The 17432-nt window shown below is 45.9% G+C and overlaps 1 protein-coding gene across 3 annotated transcripts in view; it reads right to left on the minus strand.

The window, feature by feature from the left end:
* Positions 1–17432, minus strand: part of LOC132398728 (plakophilin-2-like) — a 60847-nt gene that overhangs the window by 24610 nt on the left and 18805 nt on the right. For all 3 annotated transcript variants that reach the window (XM_059978570.1, XM_059978568.1, XM_059978569.1), the window contains 3 exons: positions 14837–14975; positions 8454–8661; positions 5336–5507 (listed from right to left, as the gene is read on the minus strand). In XM_059978570.1, coding sequence (XP_059834553.1) covers positions 5336–5507; positions 8454–8661; positions 14837–14975 — 519 coding nt within the window. The remainder of the gene's footprint in view (positions 1–5335; positions 5508–8453; positions 8662–14836; positions 14976–17432) is intronic.

Below are 17432 nucleotides of genomic sequence, written 5' to 3' on the forward strand. Positions count from 1 at the left end.
ATTTTTTATCTGTTAATATTATTTTATGTGATAGTTGTACTGTGCTTTACACCTTGGTCTGACAGAAAGGTTGTTTCGTTTAGCTGTATTCAGAAGAATGACAATAAACTTGAACTTATCTCCTCTCACCTAAATCATGAGCACTCTGCTATTCCCACCAGCTCCCTGAGGCTACGTCCACACTAGACCGGATAATTTTGAAAACGCCAGTTTCACATAAAAACGACAGATGTCCACACTAGGCGTTTTTAAAAATACCTCTGTCCTCATTAAAAATGGATATTTGGGCGAATCTCCTCCTACTGGGCATGCGCAGGACACACAGAAAACAAGCGAGGAGGAAACTATATACTTGATGCACGTTTGTCCAGTTACAGACTAGAAAAACTCAAAACGAAATTGCCAAACGAAAGACTTGATGCACGTTTGTCCAGAAACATTTCCTACATCCATAGTCTCTTCACTGATGAAAGGGATGACAGCTACAACTAAATGCAATAAGGCTCGTTACTGGACAAAAGTGAAATTTGCTGTTACCTCATTTGTTTGCCTTTACTTTTGGCATGTCTTTGTATTACTTTGCTGTATTTAACATGTGCAATGAAACAAGTAACTGGGCAAAAGTGACAATTGCATCTATTGAATGTTTGCACAAGCAATACATTAATAAAGCACCTTGTTAAATGTATAAAACATGTCTGCATCAGTGTTGTCTTGTATTTCCATACACTGTTACATTGGGCTGTTACACATCTATTGTCAGGTATTGTTGTGGTGTTGGAGGTTGCTTTCAAGGAAACAATGAAATGCCGCGCTGCCGCCAACATCTGTTACGGCACTTCACGACAGCAGTTTTAAAAATAGCCAGTTACCCCGTACACACTACGCCAGGTATTAGGCATTTTCAGATTTATTCACTCTGGAGAGCGTTTCTGAAAATCTCTGTTTTCGGGGGGAGGTAAACGCTGTTCCAGTGTGGACGGAGGGTCAAAACGAAGAGAAAAAGCTTCAGTAATGGATTTATCCGGTCTAGTGTGGACATAGCCTGAGATTCTACCGTTCTCCCAAGTTAGGATTATGTACACACCAGGGACAAGTTCCAGTGGATCATTCCCCACTGACCCGCATGCCTTGGGTTGTGGGGGGAAACCGCATCACCGGACAAACCCACCTATCCACAGGAGAACATGCAAACTCCACACAGACAGCACCCCAAGTCAGGTTTGAACTCGGGTTACAAGGAGTTGTGAGGATTGTGTCTAACAGGGGTGTAGGGGTCATTGGCATCTCGTTTAACACTCACAAAACCCACTGAATGAAGAAATCTCCTCTCAGGTTACAAGTTCAAGTTAAAAGTTTATTGCCATCTGACTGTACACGTATACAACCCACAGTGCACCCACTAAAAATACAAACACCACATAAAACAAAATACCACCTATGGTTCTATGGATAATACCAGGCAGCATGATTTTAAGGTGATAAGAGGAAAGTATGGGGGGGGGGGGGGGAGGAAAGAATGTCAGAAGTTATTTATTTATTTACACAGAGACTGGTAGGTGTGTGGAACACTGCAAGAGATGGTAATAGAGGCAGATACATTAGGGACAGTTAAGATACTCTTAGATAGGCGCATGGATGATAGAAACATAGAAAATAGGTGCAGGAGTAGGCCATTCGGCCCTTCGAGCCTGCACCACCATTCAGTATGATCATGGCTGATCATCCAACTCAGAACCCTCTACCTGCTTTCTCTCCATACCCCCGATCCCTTTAGCCACAAGGGCCATATCTAACTTAGAAGAATGAGGATGGGTTGGATTGACTTTGAAAATAGATTAAAGGGTCAGTAACACATCATGGGCCGAAGGGCCTGTACTCTGTTGTAATATTCTATGTTCGGTCTATCCCAACTCTCCGTGGAAGTGCCACAAGCCAAAAACAACCCTCACCCAGAGTCTGTATTCATTAACAACTTCACGCTTCACTGAGCGAGCAGATAGGTAAACTCTGTCAGTGCGTGCTGGTGTGTACTGATACACGCCCTACCCACTAGGTATATCCGAGGAGGAAGTAGGTTTGCCTGAAGGTATTGTGCTGTTTCTCTGAAGCTGAGAGTTAAGATTAGTTCTGGGGACAAAACACCCCAGATCTCTACTGGAGCTCTCCTAATTGACTGAGACAGAGGCATAATATCTGCTGGTGCTATCCTTAGCAGCGGTGCGATCCCACCGGCGGTCTGTGTACAGTCAGACTGTAGCTAGAGTCATACAGTACTGAACCAGGCCCTTTGGCCCATCTGTCCCTGCTGACCCAGATGCCCCATCCAAGACAGTCTCATTTGCCAGCACTTGACCCATAAACATTTAAACCTTTTCTGTCTTTGTACCTGTCCAACAACCTTTTAAAAGTTACTACTGTACCTGCCTCAACAACCTCCCCTGGCAGCTCGTTCCACATAGATATCACCCTGAGGAAGGAGGTTAGAACATAGAACACTACAGCAAAGTATTCAAACTCCTCTTAAATCCTTCCCTTCTCACCTTCAACCATTCCCTCTAGTTCTTGATTCTCTGACTCCAGGGAAAAGACTGAGCACATTCACTTGTCTGTGCCTTTCTGAAGAAATCTGATTGTTACCACCAGGAAGTTTGTGGGAGTTTGCTGTGCAGGGTGTGGCTGCCACCCTTACTACATAATGTTGCAATGACATTTTAACTTCTCTGAGATCAATCTAACCCTTTCCTCCCTCATCCCTGCCCCCCACTTTTTCTATCATTCAGGTGCCCAAGAGTTTCTTAAATATACCTAATGTTTCTGCCTCCACAACCACTCTTGGCAGGGTGTTGCACACACCCACAACTTCGGACTGACACCCACCATTCCCCCATACTCCTCTCCAATCACCTTATAGTTATTCTTCCTCGTATTAGCCATTTCCATCCGGGGGGGGGGGGACCTCTGGCTGTCCATCATGCTTCTGATCATCTTGTACACCTCTACAAGGTCACCTCTCATCCTCCTTCACTGCAGAGAGAAAAGCCCTACCTCACTTAATAAGACATGCTCTCTAATCCAGGCAATATTCTGGTAAATATCCTCTGCATCCTCTCTAAAGCTTCCATATCCTCCTTATAATGAGGAGTGCAGAACTGAACACAATGCTCCAAGAGTGGTCTAACCAGAGTTTTATAGAGCTGCAACGTTACCTCATGGCTCTCAAACTCATTTCCCCAATTAATGAAGGCCGACACACCATATGCCTTCTTGACCACCCTATCAACTTGTGTGGCAACTTTGAGCAACCTATGGATTTACACCCCAAGATCCCTGCAGTGAAAACATCCTGCCATTTACCCAGGTAACACAGGTCAGACAACATCCATGGAAAAGAATAAACTAGCAGAATTTCTGAGCAGTTACTGGAAGTTTCAGAAATCAATGTTTATGCCATCAGGTTGGAAGCTACTCAGACAGAATATAAGGTGTTGCTTCTTCAACCTCAGTGTTCACCTGGCGGAGAATCTCACCTGGTCCCTCAACACCAGCTCCATAGCAAAGAAAGCCCAGCAGTGTCTCTACTTTCTGTGAAGGCTGAGGAAAGTCCATCTCCCACCCCCCATCCACATCACATTCTACAGGGGTTGTATTGAGAGCATCCTGAGCAGCTGCATCACTGCCTGATTCAGGAATTGCACCGTCTCGGATCGCAAAACCCTGCAGTGGATAGTGAGGTCAGCTGAGAAGATCATTGGGGTCTCTCTTCCCGCCATTACAGACATTTACACTACATGCTGCATCCACAAAGCAAACAGCATTATGAAGGACCCCATGCACCCCTCATACAATCTCTTCTCCCTCCTGCCATCTGGGAAAAGGCACCAAAGCATTCGGGCTCTCACAACCAGACTATGTAACAGTTTCTTCCCCCAAGCTATCAGACTCTTCAACACCCAGTGCCTGGCCTGACACCTTGCCCTATTGTCCTGTTTATTATTTATTGTAATGCCTGCACTGTTGAGTTCACTTTATGCAGTCCTTGGTAGGTCTATAGTCTAGTGTAGTTGTGTGTTCTTTTTCTCTGTGTTATTTTTTACGTAGTTCAGTCTAGTTTTTGTACTGTGTCATGTAACAGCATGGTCCTGAAAAACGTTGTCTCATTTTTACTATGTACTGTACCAGCAATTATGGTCGAAATGACAATAAAAGTGACTTGACCTCATCATGGCAGTAGAGGAGGCCATGGACTGACATGTCGGTCTTCTTACTCTAACTTCTCATCTTTTATTCCCAGTCCTGATGAAGGGTCTCAGCCTGAAACATCAACTGTTTACTCTTTTCCATAGATGCTGTCTGGCCTGCAGAGTTCCTCCAGCATTTTATGTGTATGCCCAGTATTTCAAATGTGCCTCACCAACGCTCTGTATAACTGGAACATAACTACCCTGTTCTTGCCCCAGCCCCTATGCAATGTTGAATAGGGATGTAGAATTATCATTTTCCTTGTATTTTTCATGTAGTTGAACTTTCCTCAGCTTGCTTGTATAGTAATATTACACCTTGCTTTCTTTTATATAATCACCTAAACACACAATTGTTTTGCAAGTTGACCAGTAATTATGGTACAGTTGCTTTTGTATTCTTCTAGAAAATTCTTAATTTTCAGTAGCAGGTGTCACGCCACTTGAATCTGACTATATTATTGGTTAATTTGTTAGCTGTGGAATTTTATGTATTTTTTTTGTTATTTCCAGTACTCAAGTGTAATGGACAACAAAGTTACTGCAGATCCAATGCAGCACAAAAAATTCACAAAGAAAACAATAATAATTTTTAAAAACACAATTAATATAAATGCTTAAGATAGCTTCTATACATAGATTGTTAACAAATTTCACGTCACATGCCGGTGATAATAAACCTGATTCTGATACATAGATTGATTGTCTGCCCATAAAGTGACGCTAGGCACAGGAGTATCTGTACATAAGGTGACTGACAGGAGATGATAAAGTAGTGGTGGTTGGGGGTTTGGGGATGGGTTAGTGGGTGGAGGTGTTGATCAGCCTTACTGTTTGGGGAAAGTAACTGTTTTTGAGTCTGATGGTTCTGGCATGGATGCTGTGTAGCCTCATCCCTGATGGGAGTGGGACATACAGTCCTGCTTGCTAACGTTTTGTGATTGAGGCACCAGAACACCTAGAGCCCTCAGAACCTCACTCACTTACATTGCTGGGAGCAGCAGCTAGTGACCGTTCTGCTCTCTCAAGCTGGGCTCACTGAACTGGCTTTGGGATGATTTAACAAGAATAGGGGAACTTCAAAAACAGCTCACCTCAAGCAGCCTGTGGTGTTGTAGAAGATATCAGGATCCATATCGATGACTTTAACATCTCCGTCAGGCCAACCAGCATACGGGATGATGATGGTCGTTGTCAGCGGGTGCAGGGCCTTTTTGATCAGCTCATTCTTCAGCTCCTCACTCGAAGACAGGTTCCACATTAAACCTGAAGGCAGGCCAGCAGAAAGGGGACAAAGCCATCAGACAACGGGAGGAGGAGAGGAACCATCGCAAGGACATAACACATATGTACAGCACAGTACAGGCCCTTTGGCCCACAATGCAGAGCCAACCTTTAGAAACCTACCCCATCATCAATTTAACCCTTCCCTCTCACACAGCCACAACCCTCCATCTTTACTGTCATCCATGTGCCTGTCTAAGAGTCTCTTAAATGTCCCCAACGTACCTGCCTCTACCACCACCCCTAGCAGGGCATTCCACACACCCTCCACTCTGTGTAAGAAAACCTATCTCTGACCCGCCACCCCCCCCACTATACCATCCTCCAATTACCTCAGAGTCATGCCCCCTGGTATTAGCCATTTTCACCCTGGGAAAAAGTCTCTGGCTGCCCATTCAATCTATGTCTCTTACCATCTTGTACACCTCTAATCCCCCTTCACTCCCAGGAGAAAAGCCCTAGCTCACTCAGCCTGTCCTGATGTCACGCTCTCTAAAACAGGCAGAGGTTATCATGATACCATTACAGCTCGGAGTGTCCAATGTTGTCTGCATGGGCATGGGTTTCCTCCCACAGTCCAGGTATGTACCAGTTAATAGGTTAATCAGTCATTCTGAATCTCTCATGGTTAGGCTAGTGTTAAATTGAGGGTTGCTGGGCGGTATGGCTTGATGAGCTGGTAGAACTTGTTCACACTCTATCTCAATAAATAAATAAATCAAATGCTGGTAAGACTCAGCAGATCAAACAACATTTGTGGAGAGAGAGAAAGTCAAAGACACTTCAATTGAAAGATCCTTAATCAGAATCAAAAAGTACAGAAAGCAAATCAGTCTGGGTAGCTGAAAAAACATAGAAAACCTACAGCACAATACAGGCCCTTCAGCCCACAAAGTTGTGCCGAACATGTCCCTACCTTAGAAATTACTAGGCTTCTCTCTATAGCCCTCTATTTTACTAAGCTCCATGTACCTATCCAAAAGTATCTTAAAAGATCCTATCGTATCCACCTCCACCACCGTTGCCTGCAGACCATTCCACGCACTCACCACTTTCTGAGTAAAAAACTTACCCCTGACATCTCCTCTGTACCTAGCTTCTTCAAAACTTTAATATGATAAATCTTTTTCCTACGGCAGCAAAGGGCAATAGCAGAGGGTGAAAAACGAACCAATGCTTGGCCATTTTAAGCACTGACCCAAATTAAAATGATTAAGGCATCGAGGCCAAGGGCAAAGGATGAACCAGCATCAGCTCACTACTCTGTGAGGCTTTGCTTGCCTCAGTGCTGAACTGGCTCGGCAGCTGTGGCCTGCAGCCACTGGGATCCTGGACCGGCTACGGAACCAACTGGCTCCACAGCTGTGGCCTGCACCCACTGGGATCCTGGACCGGCTACGGAACTAACTGGCTCCACAGCTGTGGCCTGCACCCACTGGGATCCTGGACCGGCTATGGAACTAACTGGCTCAGCAACTGTGGACTGCACCCACTGGGATCCTGGACCGGCTATGGAACTAACTGGCTCCACAGCTGTGGCCTACACCCACTGGGATCCTGGACCGGCTACGGAACTCACTGGCTCAGCAGCTGTGGCCTGCACCCACTGGGATCCTGGACCGGGTACGGAACTAACTGGCTCCACGGCTGTGGCCTGCACCCACTGGGATCCTGGACCGGCTATGGAACTAACTGGCTCCACGGCTGTGGCCTGCACCCACTAGGATCCTGGACCGGCTACGGAACTAACTGGCTCCACGGCTGTGGCCTGCACCCACTGGGATCCTGGACCGGCTACGGAACTAACTGGCTCAGCAGCTGTGGCCTGCACCCACTGGGATCCTGGACCGGCTACGGAACTAACTGGCTCCACGGCTGTGGACTGCACCCACTGGGATCCTGGACCGGCTATGGAACTAACTGGCTCAGCAGCTGTGGCCTGCACCCACTGGGATCCTGGACCGGCTACGGAACTAACTGGCTCCACGGCTGTGGCCTGCACCCACTGGGATCCTGGACCGGCTACGGAACTAACTGGCTCAGCAGCTGTGGACTGCACCCACTGGGATCCTGGACTGGCTACGGAACTAACTGGCTCCACGGCTGTGGCCTGCACCCACTGGGATCCTGGACTGGCTACGGAACTCACTGGCTCAGCAGCTGTGAACTCCCTGTTGGGGGCTCTGCAGTTCATGTGCTGTGTTGTTTGTCTGCACTATTTGTTCTTTATACGCACATTGGCTGTTTGACCATCTTTGTGGTGTTTGGGTTTTCGTGGATTCTATTGTTTCTCTGTTTTACGGATGCCTGCAAGTTGACTCTCAAGGTGGTATATGGTATGCATAACTTTGATAATAAATGTACTTTGAACATCCATTTGAGTTGACTGCAGGAAAACATACAGGGGAATGTTAGAGGTAGCTTCTTTACACAGTGGCGGGTGTGTGGAACACTTTGCCGGGGTGATGGTGGAGACAGATACATTAGGGACACTTAGGAGACTCGTAGATAGGAACATAGATAAAAGAAAAAATGGAGGGTTCTGGCCTATGTGGGAGAGAAGGATTAGATTGAGGATTTATGTAGGTCAGCACAACATTGTGGGCTGAAGGGCCTGTACTGTTCCATGTTCTAGATGAACACTGGGCAAGTGGTGATTGTGCAGTGATTTACATCATGGGTTGAAGGTCCTGTCCCTATTCATGACTGCCCAATGTGGCTGAGTCAGTCAGAGCCTCATCAAACAGTGCAGCAGGTTCAAGAGGCCAATGTCCTTCTCCTTGCATTCACACCTGGGAAAGAATTTAAACATCCAAAGGAAGTTCAGGAACATCATTTAATGAGTAAACTAGGGAGCTGATTACCACCCACCCTGTCCACTGAAGATGGAGTTTGCAGGTTCACAGCGTGCAAAGTCAATGGACTCACCGGTGACTTGTTTCTTGGTCTCAATGTCCTTGCTCTGCCCCAGTAGCTCCACCAGCTTCTGGAGTCCATCGTGCTTCTTCACCTCGATCTTGCTGTTGTTCTCCTCGAACACCCCGTTGCGGATGGCCGCACACGCTGCCCTCTGAACCTCCACGTCCTCGCTGCTCAGCAGAGCGACGAGCTTCTCGATTCCATCCAACTCGTACAACTGTGGGAGAGAGGTGGACAATGGCACACTCTACAGAGGCCCACACCGAACGAAAAAGGTAGCTTCCCGGCAGCAGATGAGCAAGGCAAATGTGAGCTTGGGTCGCCACGATAGAGCAGCAGACAGGGCACTGTCTGTCAGGAGTTTCTACGTATATCCTGTACTCTCATCACTGTATTTGTCGATACAATGAATACTGCTTACTCTGTGAGTTTCATGTTAGCACCTCAGTGTAGGTGAGAATTAACTCATCTGAACCTGTATCTGATGATGGGATGTCACATGTCCATTCAAACACACTGTGAAATGCATCATTTAGCATCAAGTCAAATCAGAGAGGATCGTATTGGGCAGCCTGCCAGAGTGCATAAGACCATGCGGCATAGGAAGAGAGTTAGACAATTCAGCCCATCGAGTCTGCTCCACCATTCCATCAGGACTGATTTATTTTCCCTCTCAATCCCATTCTCTCATTTTCTCCCCATAACCTTTCATGCCCCTTACTAATCAATAACCTATCAACCACCGCTTTCAAACACACCCAATGACTTGGCCACCACAGCCATCAGTGACAATGAATTCCACAGATTCACCAAGGGTTATCCTTCTATTCTGAGATTCTACCCTCTGGTCTGAACTTCCCGTATAGGAAACATCCTCTCCACAACCATTCTTATCTTCGCATTTCAATATTCGATACATTTCAATATGATCCCCCCCATTCTTCTAAACTCCAGTGAGTACAGGCCGAGAGCCATCAAATGCTCCACGTGTTAACCCCTTTATTGCTGGGATCGCTTGTTAACCTCTTCTGGACCCTCTCCAATGCCTGCACATCTTTTAGATAAGGAGCCCAAAACTGCTGACAATACTCCAAGTGCACTCCGACCAGAGCCTCATAAAGCCTCTGCGTTACATCCTTGTTGAATGCAACTATGTGTACTTTAAGGATTAGACTTCAAAACCCTGAAGACTTTGCTCTCATTCTGTTGGGGCATTTTACCATAAGAACCACCAGTCAATGGGCCAAACCCTTTCAGTAGAAGCCCTGCACACTTGCTTGAATCTGCTGCCTTTTAAAACCAGAAACCCAGGACCTCCAAGTGCGGCAACAATGACGACCTTGTCACGTGTGTCTCATCTTCTGAGACCAAAGTCTCTCCGCCAGCTACCAGGCACAATTCAGGACCGTGACGAAACACCATTCACCTCTCTGGGGAAGGCCTGCTCCCCAGCTCTGAAGACACCTGACATCATTCAGGCCAGATCAGCCCATCCACAATACCGTAGCAGCTTGCAGAACCCTATTACAGTTCAGGGCATCAGAAACACAAAGTACAGCACAGACCCTTCGTCAGGACTGAAGATGGAGGGGGCAGGGGCCCGAAAATCAAAGGGTCTCAGCCCGAAACGTTGACTGCTCGTTTCCACGGATGCTGCCCGACCTGCTGAGTTCCTCCAGTGTGTTGTACGTGTTGCTCAGGGCATCAGACTCTGAAGTTTAATTTTGATGCTGTCTGGAAGGAGTTTACACTATTACAGTTCAGAGTAGACTCTGAAGTTTAATTTTGATGCTGTCTGTAAGGAGTTTACACTATTACAGTTCAGAGTAGACTCTGGTTTAATTTTGATGCTGTCTGTAAGGAGTTTACACTATTACAGTTCAGGTAGACTCTGAAGTTTAATTTTGATGCTGTCTGTAAGGAGTTTACACTATTACAGTTCAGGTAGACTCTGAAGTTTAATTTTGATGCTGTCTGTAAGGAGTTTACACTATTACAGTTCAGAGTAGACTCTGGTTTAATTTTGATGCTGTCTGTAAGGAGTTTACACCATTACATTTCAGGGCAGATTTAGGGGTTCAATTCTGTTGCTGTCTGTATGGAGTTTTTAATGTTCTTCCTGTGAACAGCTTGAGTGTCTTCCCACAGTCCAAAGATGAAATGGTTAGTAGATTAATTGGTCACTGGAAGTTGTCCTGTGATTAGGCTGGGGTTAATTGGGTGGGTTGTTGGGGGTGTGGCTCATTGGACCAGAAGGGCGTGTTCCATACTGTATCTTTAAATAAATAAAGAATGGGCTAAAGGCCAAAACTCTGCCATGAGTAACTCAGCTCCTGACAGCCCAAAGACTCTCCACCAGGAGCATGAGTGAACAGCCTTCACCTGCCTGGGAGAATCCCAGAGAACCCAGACCCCATTCAGGACAAAGCAACCATTCACCACCCTACACACTCCCCCACTAGGTTGGTGCCAGAAGTGTGGTGACAGAGGCCCAGCACAATCCTCGCTGATTTGATTTGAGGCAAACGAGACAATTCACTGTATATTTTGAAATTTCAGTTTACACGTGACAAATAGATCTTCAGATCTTTACTGCTTCCTCTGCCACAGGTGCAGGGAGGCCACGGTGTGCAACATCTACATGGAGTCATAAGAGTAATACAGTACAGAAACAGGCCCTTCAGCCCAACCAGTCAATGCTGACCACAGCATCCTCTCTGCTTCTCTAACACTCCAAGCCCTTTCCCTCCACATACATATACAAATGCCTCTTAACTGTCACTATTATACCCGCCCAAACAACCTCCTCTTGTAGCTCATTCACAAACCTGTGTGCAATGGTCTCTGAAATCTCTCCCCTCTTACCTTGTACCTGTCTCCTCTGGTTTTGGGAAGAGGCAATGACAGCCTTTCTTATCCATACCCCTCGTGATTTTATACACATCTGTGAGTTCACCCCTCATTCCCCTGCACTCCAGGGAATAAAGATCCCGTACAGTGTGGCCAACCTCTCCCATAACTGAGGCCCTCAATCCAGGCAGCTCCTTGTAAATCTCTCCAGCTTGACAATGTTGTTCCCATGACAGGGTGGCCAACCTGTACACGGTACTTCACGTGTGGTCTCACCAATGGTTGCAACATAACTCCTAAACTCACTCATCACACTGATAAGTCCAACATGATAAACGCCTTCTTTATCTCCCCGTCTACTTGTGCAGCCATTTACAGTGAACTGTGTACTTGTGCTCCCAGGTCCCTCTGTTGTATAACCCACATCAGTCACTGCATAGGTCCTAATCTGTCCAAAATGCATCACCTCACACTTACACAAAATGCTGGTGGAACACAGCAGGCCAGGCAGCATCTACAGGGAGAAGCACTGTCGACGTTTCGGGCCGAGACCCTTCGTCAGGACTAACCGAAAGGAAAGATACTAAGAGATTTGAAAGTAATGGGGGAGGGGGAAATGCGAAATGATAGGAGAAGACAGGAGGGGGTGGGATGAAGCTAAGAGCTGGAAAGGTGATTGGCGAAAGTGATACAGAGCTGGAGAAGGGAAAGGATCATGGGACGGGAGGCCTCAGGAAAAAGAGGGGGGGGGGGCAACACCAGAGGGAGATGGAGAACAGGCAAACAACTAAATATGTCAGGGATGGGGTAAGAAGGGGAGGAGGGGCATTAACAGAAGTTAGAGAAGTCAATGTTCATGCCATCAGGTTGGAGGCTACCCAGCCAGTATATAAGGTGTTGTTCCTCCAACCTGAGTTTGGATTCATCTTGACAGTAGAGGAGGCCATGGATAGACATATCAGAATGGGAACGGGACGTGGAATTAAAATTCTGATTCCCATTCCCATTTTGATATGTCAGCAGGATCTCCCAATAGCCACACATTTTAATTCCACGTCCCATTCCCATTCTGATATGTCTATCCGTGGCCTCCTCTTCTGTCAAGATGAATCCACACTCAGGTTGGAGGAACAACACCTTATGTACCGTTTGGGTAACTTCCAACCTGATTGCATGAACATTGACTTCTCTAACTTCTGTTAATGCCCCTCCTCCCCTTCTTACCCCATCCCTGACATATTTATTTGTTTGTTTTTTTTCTCTCTCTCTGCCCATCACCCTGCCTGTTCTATGTCTCCCTCTGGTGCTCCCCCCCTCTTTCTTTCTCCTGAGGCCTCCCGTCCCATGATCCTTTCCCTTCTCCAGCTCCGTATCACTTTCGCCAATCACCTTTCCAGCTCTTGGCTTCATCCCACCCCCTGGTCTTCTCCTATCATTTCGCATTTCCCCCTCCCCCCACTACTTTCAAATCTCTTAGTATCTTTCCTCTCAGCTAATCCTGACAAAGGGTTTCGGCCCAAAACGTCGACAGTGCTTCTTCCTATAGATGCTGCCTGGCCTGCTGCGTTCCACCAGCATTTTGTGTGCGTTGCTTGAATTTCCAACATCTGCAGATTTCCTCATGTTTGCTCTTTAACCTCACACTTATTTAAGTTGCAAGCAACACACACAAAATGCTGGTCCAACTCAGCAGGTCAGGCAGCATCTATGGAGGGGAATAAACAGCATTTTCTGTGTGTTGCTCTGGATTTCAGACATCTGCATAATCTCTTATGATTATCTAAATTGAAATCTATCTACCATTCCTTAGCCCAGCTCCCTAACTGATGAAGATCTCTTTATAATTCATGTAACCTGCTTCACTATCAACAACAAATTTGCTAATCCTGCCATGTTCATTCAAGTTCAAATTTGATTGTCATTCAATCATCTATATGAATACAGCTGAACAAAACAGCCCTCATCTGGGGCCAAGGTGCAAAGCACAGAACCAACAGGACACAACACATATATGTAGTTACCATAGCAGAAAAAACATACAGTAACACAAACAATAATTTAAACCAAGTCCCTGAGTGTCATGGCCTGTAGATTGATGGGGTCTGGATGTTGTCCTGGAGCAATGAGAAGATATAGAGGGTAAACAGAGGTCCCAACATTGATCCTTAGGGCATCCATGAGTCACAGGCCCTCAACCTCATCTGGGCTGCTCTGAAAGCACTACCCAAATGTATCACCTCAACCATATAAAAGGACAAGGGTAGAAGATACAGGGAGAAAACCAGCACGGGCAGGTTCCTCTCTAATTGACTCACCATCTTGACATAGAAATTGTCTGCTTCCCTGGATCTGAGCCCTGGAATTCCCTCTCAACTGCACTGAGGGAACACCTTCATTCAGGGAATAGCAGCTCAAGAAGGCAGTTCAATTCCACCATTTGTCAACAGCAATAAAATTAGCCTTGCCAACAATTCAAACATCCAAATTAACGAAGAAAGGAGAAGTCAGAGCAACACACACAAAATGGAGGAGCTCAGCAGGTCAGGCAGCATCTACGGAAAGGAATAAACTGTGGACATTTTGGGCTAAGACCCTTCTTCAGGACTGTGAAGGAAGGGAGCAGAAGCTAAAATAAAAAGGGCGGGGAGGGAAGGAGGACAAGCTATTAAAACTATTTTCTAAATGGAGAGAAAATTCAAAAGTTGAAAGTGCAAAAGGACTTGGAAATTCTCTGCAGAATTCCCTAACTTAATTTGCAGGTCAGTGGTGAAAAGGGCAAATGAAATGTTAGCATTCATTTCAAGAGGACTGGAATACAAAAGCAAGGATGTAATGTTCAGGCTTTATAAGACACTGGTGAGGCTTCACTTAGGAGTACTGTGAGCAGTTTTGGGCTCCTTATCGAAGAAAGGATGACATTGAAGAGAGCTCAAAGGACGTTCATGAAAATGATTCCTCATATGAAGAGCATTTGATGGCTCTGGGCCTATATTCACTGGTATTCAGAAGAATAAGGGGTGACCTCATTGAAACCTACTGATTGTTGAAAGGCCTCAATAGGGTGGATATGGAGAAGATGTTAACTATGGTGGGAGAGTCCAAAACCAGAGGACACAGCCTCAGAATAGAGGAACGTCAATTTAGAACGGAGATGAGGAGGAATTTCTTTAGCCAGAGAGTGGTGAATCCGTGGAATTCATTGCTACAGACATGTGCAAGGCTAAGTCATTAAGTGTATTTAAGAGAGAGGTTGATAGATTCTTGATTAGCCAGGACGATTGGGTCTAAGAGGGAAATGGATCAATCATGATGAAATGGTGGAACAGACCAACAGGCGAAATGGCCTAATTCTGCACCTTTATCTTATGGTCGAGGTCTAAGCTAGGTGAAGCCAGGTGGGTGGGGGAGAGGTGGGTAGCAAGACGCTGACAGGTGATATGTGGAAAAGGCAAGAGCTGGAGAAGAAGGAATTTGATAGGAGAGGAGAGTGGAGCATGAGAGAAAGGGAAAGAGCAGGGGTACTGGGGGAAAGTTTAAGGTACCTCTTTCTTCGCCTCAGGTCTCTGGAAGCATTCATGTTGGATAAAATTGGCTCCGTACACCACGTAGTCCATCTTTTCTTGTGTCAGAGCAGAAACAGCCGTTTCCATTGTCCACTCTCCATTGTCATCGACACTGACACTAACAACACACAATACATGTTAGACTGCCTGCTGTGCTAACACCACGTTTTGTACAGTCAAAGACTAATATAGCAGAAACAGGCCCTTCAGCCCAAGCAGTCTATGCTGAGTACACCATCCTTCCTGTAGTCCCAGATGATGACTACAGCCCGTCCCCTCCATATAACTGTGGAAATGCCTGTTAATTGCTGAAATTGTATCCACCTTGAATACATCCTCTGGAAGCTCATTCCTGGTACTCACCACTCTTTGTTACCTCTCAAGTCCCAGATATCTCTCCCCTCTTTTCCTGTATTTACAGTATGCTCTCTAGCTTTGGATTCCCTAACCCTGGAGTAAAGATTATGTCGATGCTAATTCATTACATTCCAAGTAAGTCACACCGGTCAGGTGTTTTTGGAGTGATATGGTAAGATGCAGACACAGAGTCATAGAACACTAAATCACAGAAACAGATAAGGCTCTTACCCTTGCAAGCAGTCTAAATGCTAAACCTGCCCCTACACCTCCTCCCTCTATTCAGGGCCCCAAGCAGTCCTTCCAGGTGAGACAACACTTCACCTGAGAACATGCTGGGGTCGCCTATTGCATTCAGTGCTCCCTATGCACCCTCCTCTACGCAGGTGAGACCCTGCATAAATTGGGGGACTGTCAAGTACATCTGCACCAGCAGCCATAAGCGGGACCTCCCAGTGGCCAAACATTTTCATTCCCATTCTGACATGTCGATCCATGGCCACTCTCTGCATTGAAAACCATCCCACATCCTCTGACAGCTCATTCCATAACCTGACAATTCTGCATGGAAAAGCATTCCACATCTTCACAAGGTCACAATATCACAAGATAAAGGAGCAGAAGCAGGCCATTTGGCCCATCGAGTCCGCTTCTCCACTCCACCATGAGCTAAACTATTCTCCCATCTAGTTCCAATTTCCAGCTTTTTCCCCATATCCCTTGATACCCTGACTAATTAGATACCTGTCAATCTCCTCCTTAAAGACTCCACAGCTGTATGTGGCAATGAATTCCATAAATCCACGACCCTCTAGCTAAAAAAATTTCTCCTCATCTCTGTTTTAAATGGGTACCCTCTAATCCTAAGACTGTGGCCTCTTGTCCTGGACTCACCCACCAAGGGAAACAGCCTTTCCATATCTACTCTGTCCAAGCCTTTCAACATTCGAAATGTTTCTATGAGATCCCTTTCATTCTTCTATACTCTAATGAATACAATCCAAGAGCCGACAAACGCTCCTCATATGTTAGTCCCTGCGTTCCAGGAATCATCCTCGTGAATCTTCTCTGAACTCTCTCCAACCTCAGCACATCCTTTCTAAGAAAGAGGGCCCAAAACTGCACACAGTATTCCAAATGCGGTCTCACCAGTGCCCCATAGAGCCTCATCAACACCTCCTTACTCTTATACACTATTCCTCTTGAAATTAATGCCAACACAACATTCGCTTTCTTTACTGCCGATCCAACCTGGTGGTTAACCTTCAGGGTATCCTGCACAAGTCCCTTTACACTTCTGATTTTTGAATTTTCTCTCCATCTAAATAATAATCTGCCCAATTGTTTCTTCTTCCAAAATGTACAACCATACATTTCTCAACATTGTATCTCATCTGCCATTTCTTTGCCCTCTCTCCTAAACTGACCAAGTCTCTCTGCAACCTTTCCGTTTCTTCAACACTTTCTGCTCCTCCACCTATCTTGGTGTCATCCGCAAAGTTAGCCACAAAACCATTTAATCCATAATCTAAATCATTGATATACAGTGTAAAAAGAAGCGGCCCCAACACTTACCCCGCGGAACACCACTAGTAACCGGCAACCAACCAGAATAGGATCCCTGTATTCTCACCCTTTGCTTTCTGCCTATCAGCCAATGCTCCACCCATTCCAATATCTTTCCTGTAATTCCATGGGCCCTCATCTTATTAAGCAGCCTCTTATGCAGCACCTTATCAAAGGCCTTTTGAAAATCCAAATACACAACATCCACAGCCTCTCCCTTGTCAATCTTATTTGAGATTACCTCAAAAAATTCCAATAGGTTGGTGAGGCAGGATCTTCCCTTCATGAAACCATGCTGGCTTGGGCCTATCTTGTCATGCACCTTGAGGTATTTCATAACCTCATCCTTGAGGATCAACTCCAATAACTTTCCAACTACCGATGTCGGACTAATAGGTCTGTAATTTTCTTTTTGCTGCCTCCCTCCTTTCTTAAACAGCGGAACTACATTTGCGACCTTCCAGTCCTCTGGAACCATGTCAGAGTCTACTGATTCCTGGAAGATCATTTCCAATGCCTCCACAATCTCCAAAGCCACCTCCTTCAGAACCCATGGGTGCACCTCATCCATTCCAGGATACTTATCTATCCTTAGTCCATTTAGCTTCTCAAGCACTAGTAATCTTGACTGTACCTAATTCTATTCCCTGAG

The sequence above is a fragment of the Hypanus sabinus genome, chromosome 8, assembly GCF_030144855.1.
Source record: "Hypanus sabinus isolate sHypSab1 chromosome 8, sHypSab1.hap1, whole genome shotgun sequence".
Lineage (NCBI taxonomy): Eukaryota > Metazoa > Chordata > Chondrichthyes > Myliobatiformes > Dasyatidae > Hypanus > Hypanus sabinus.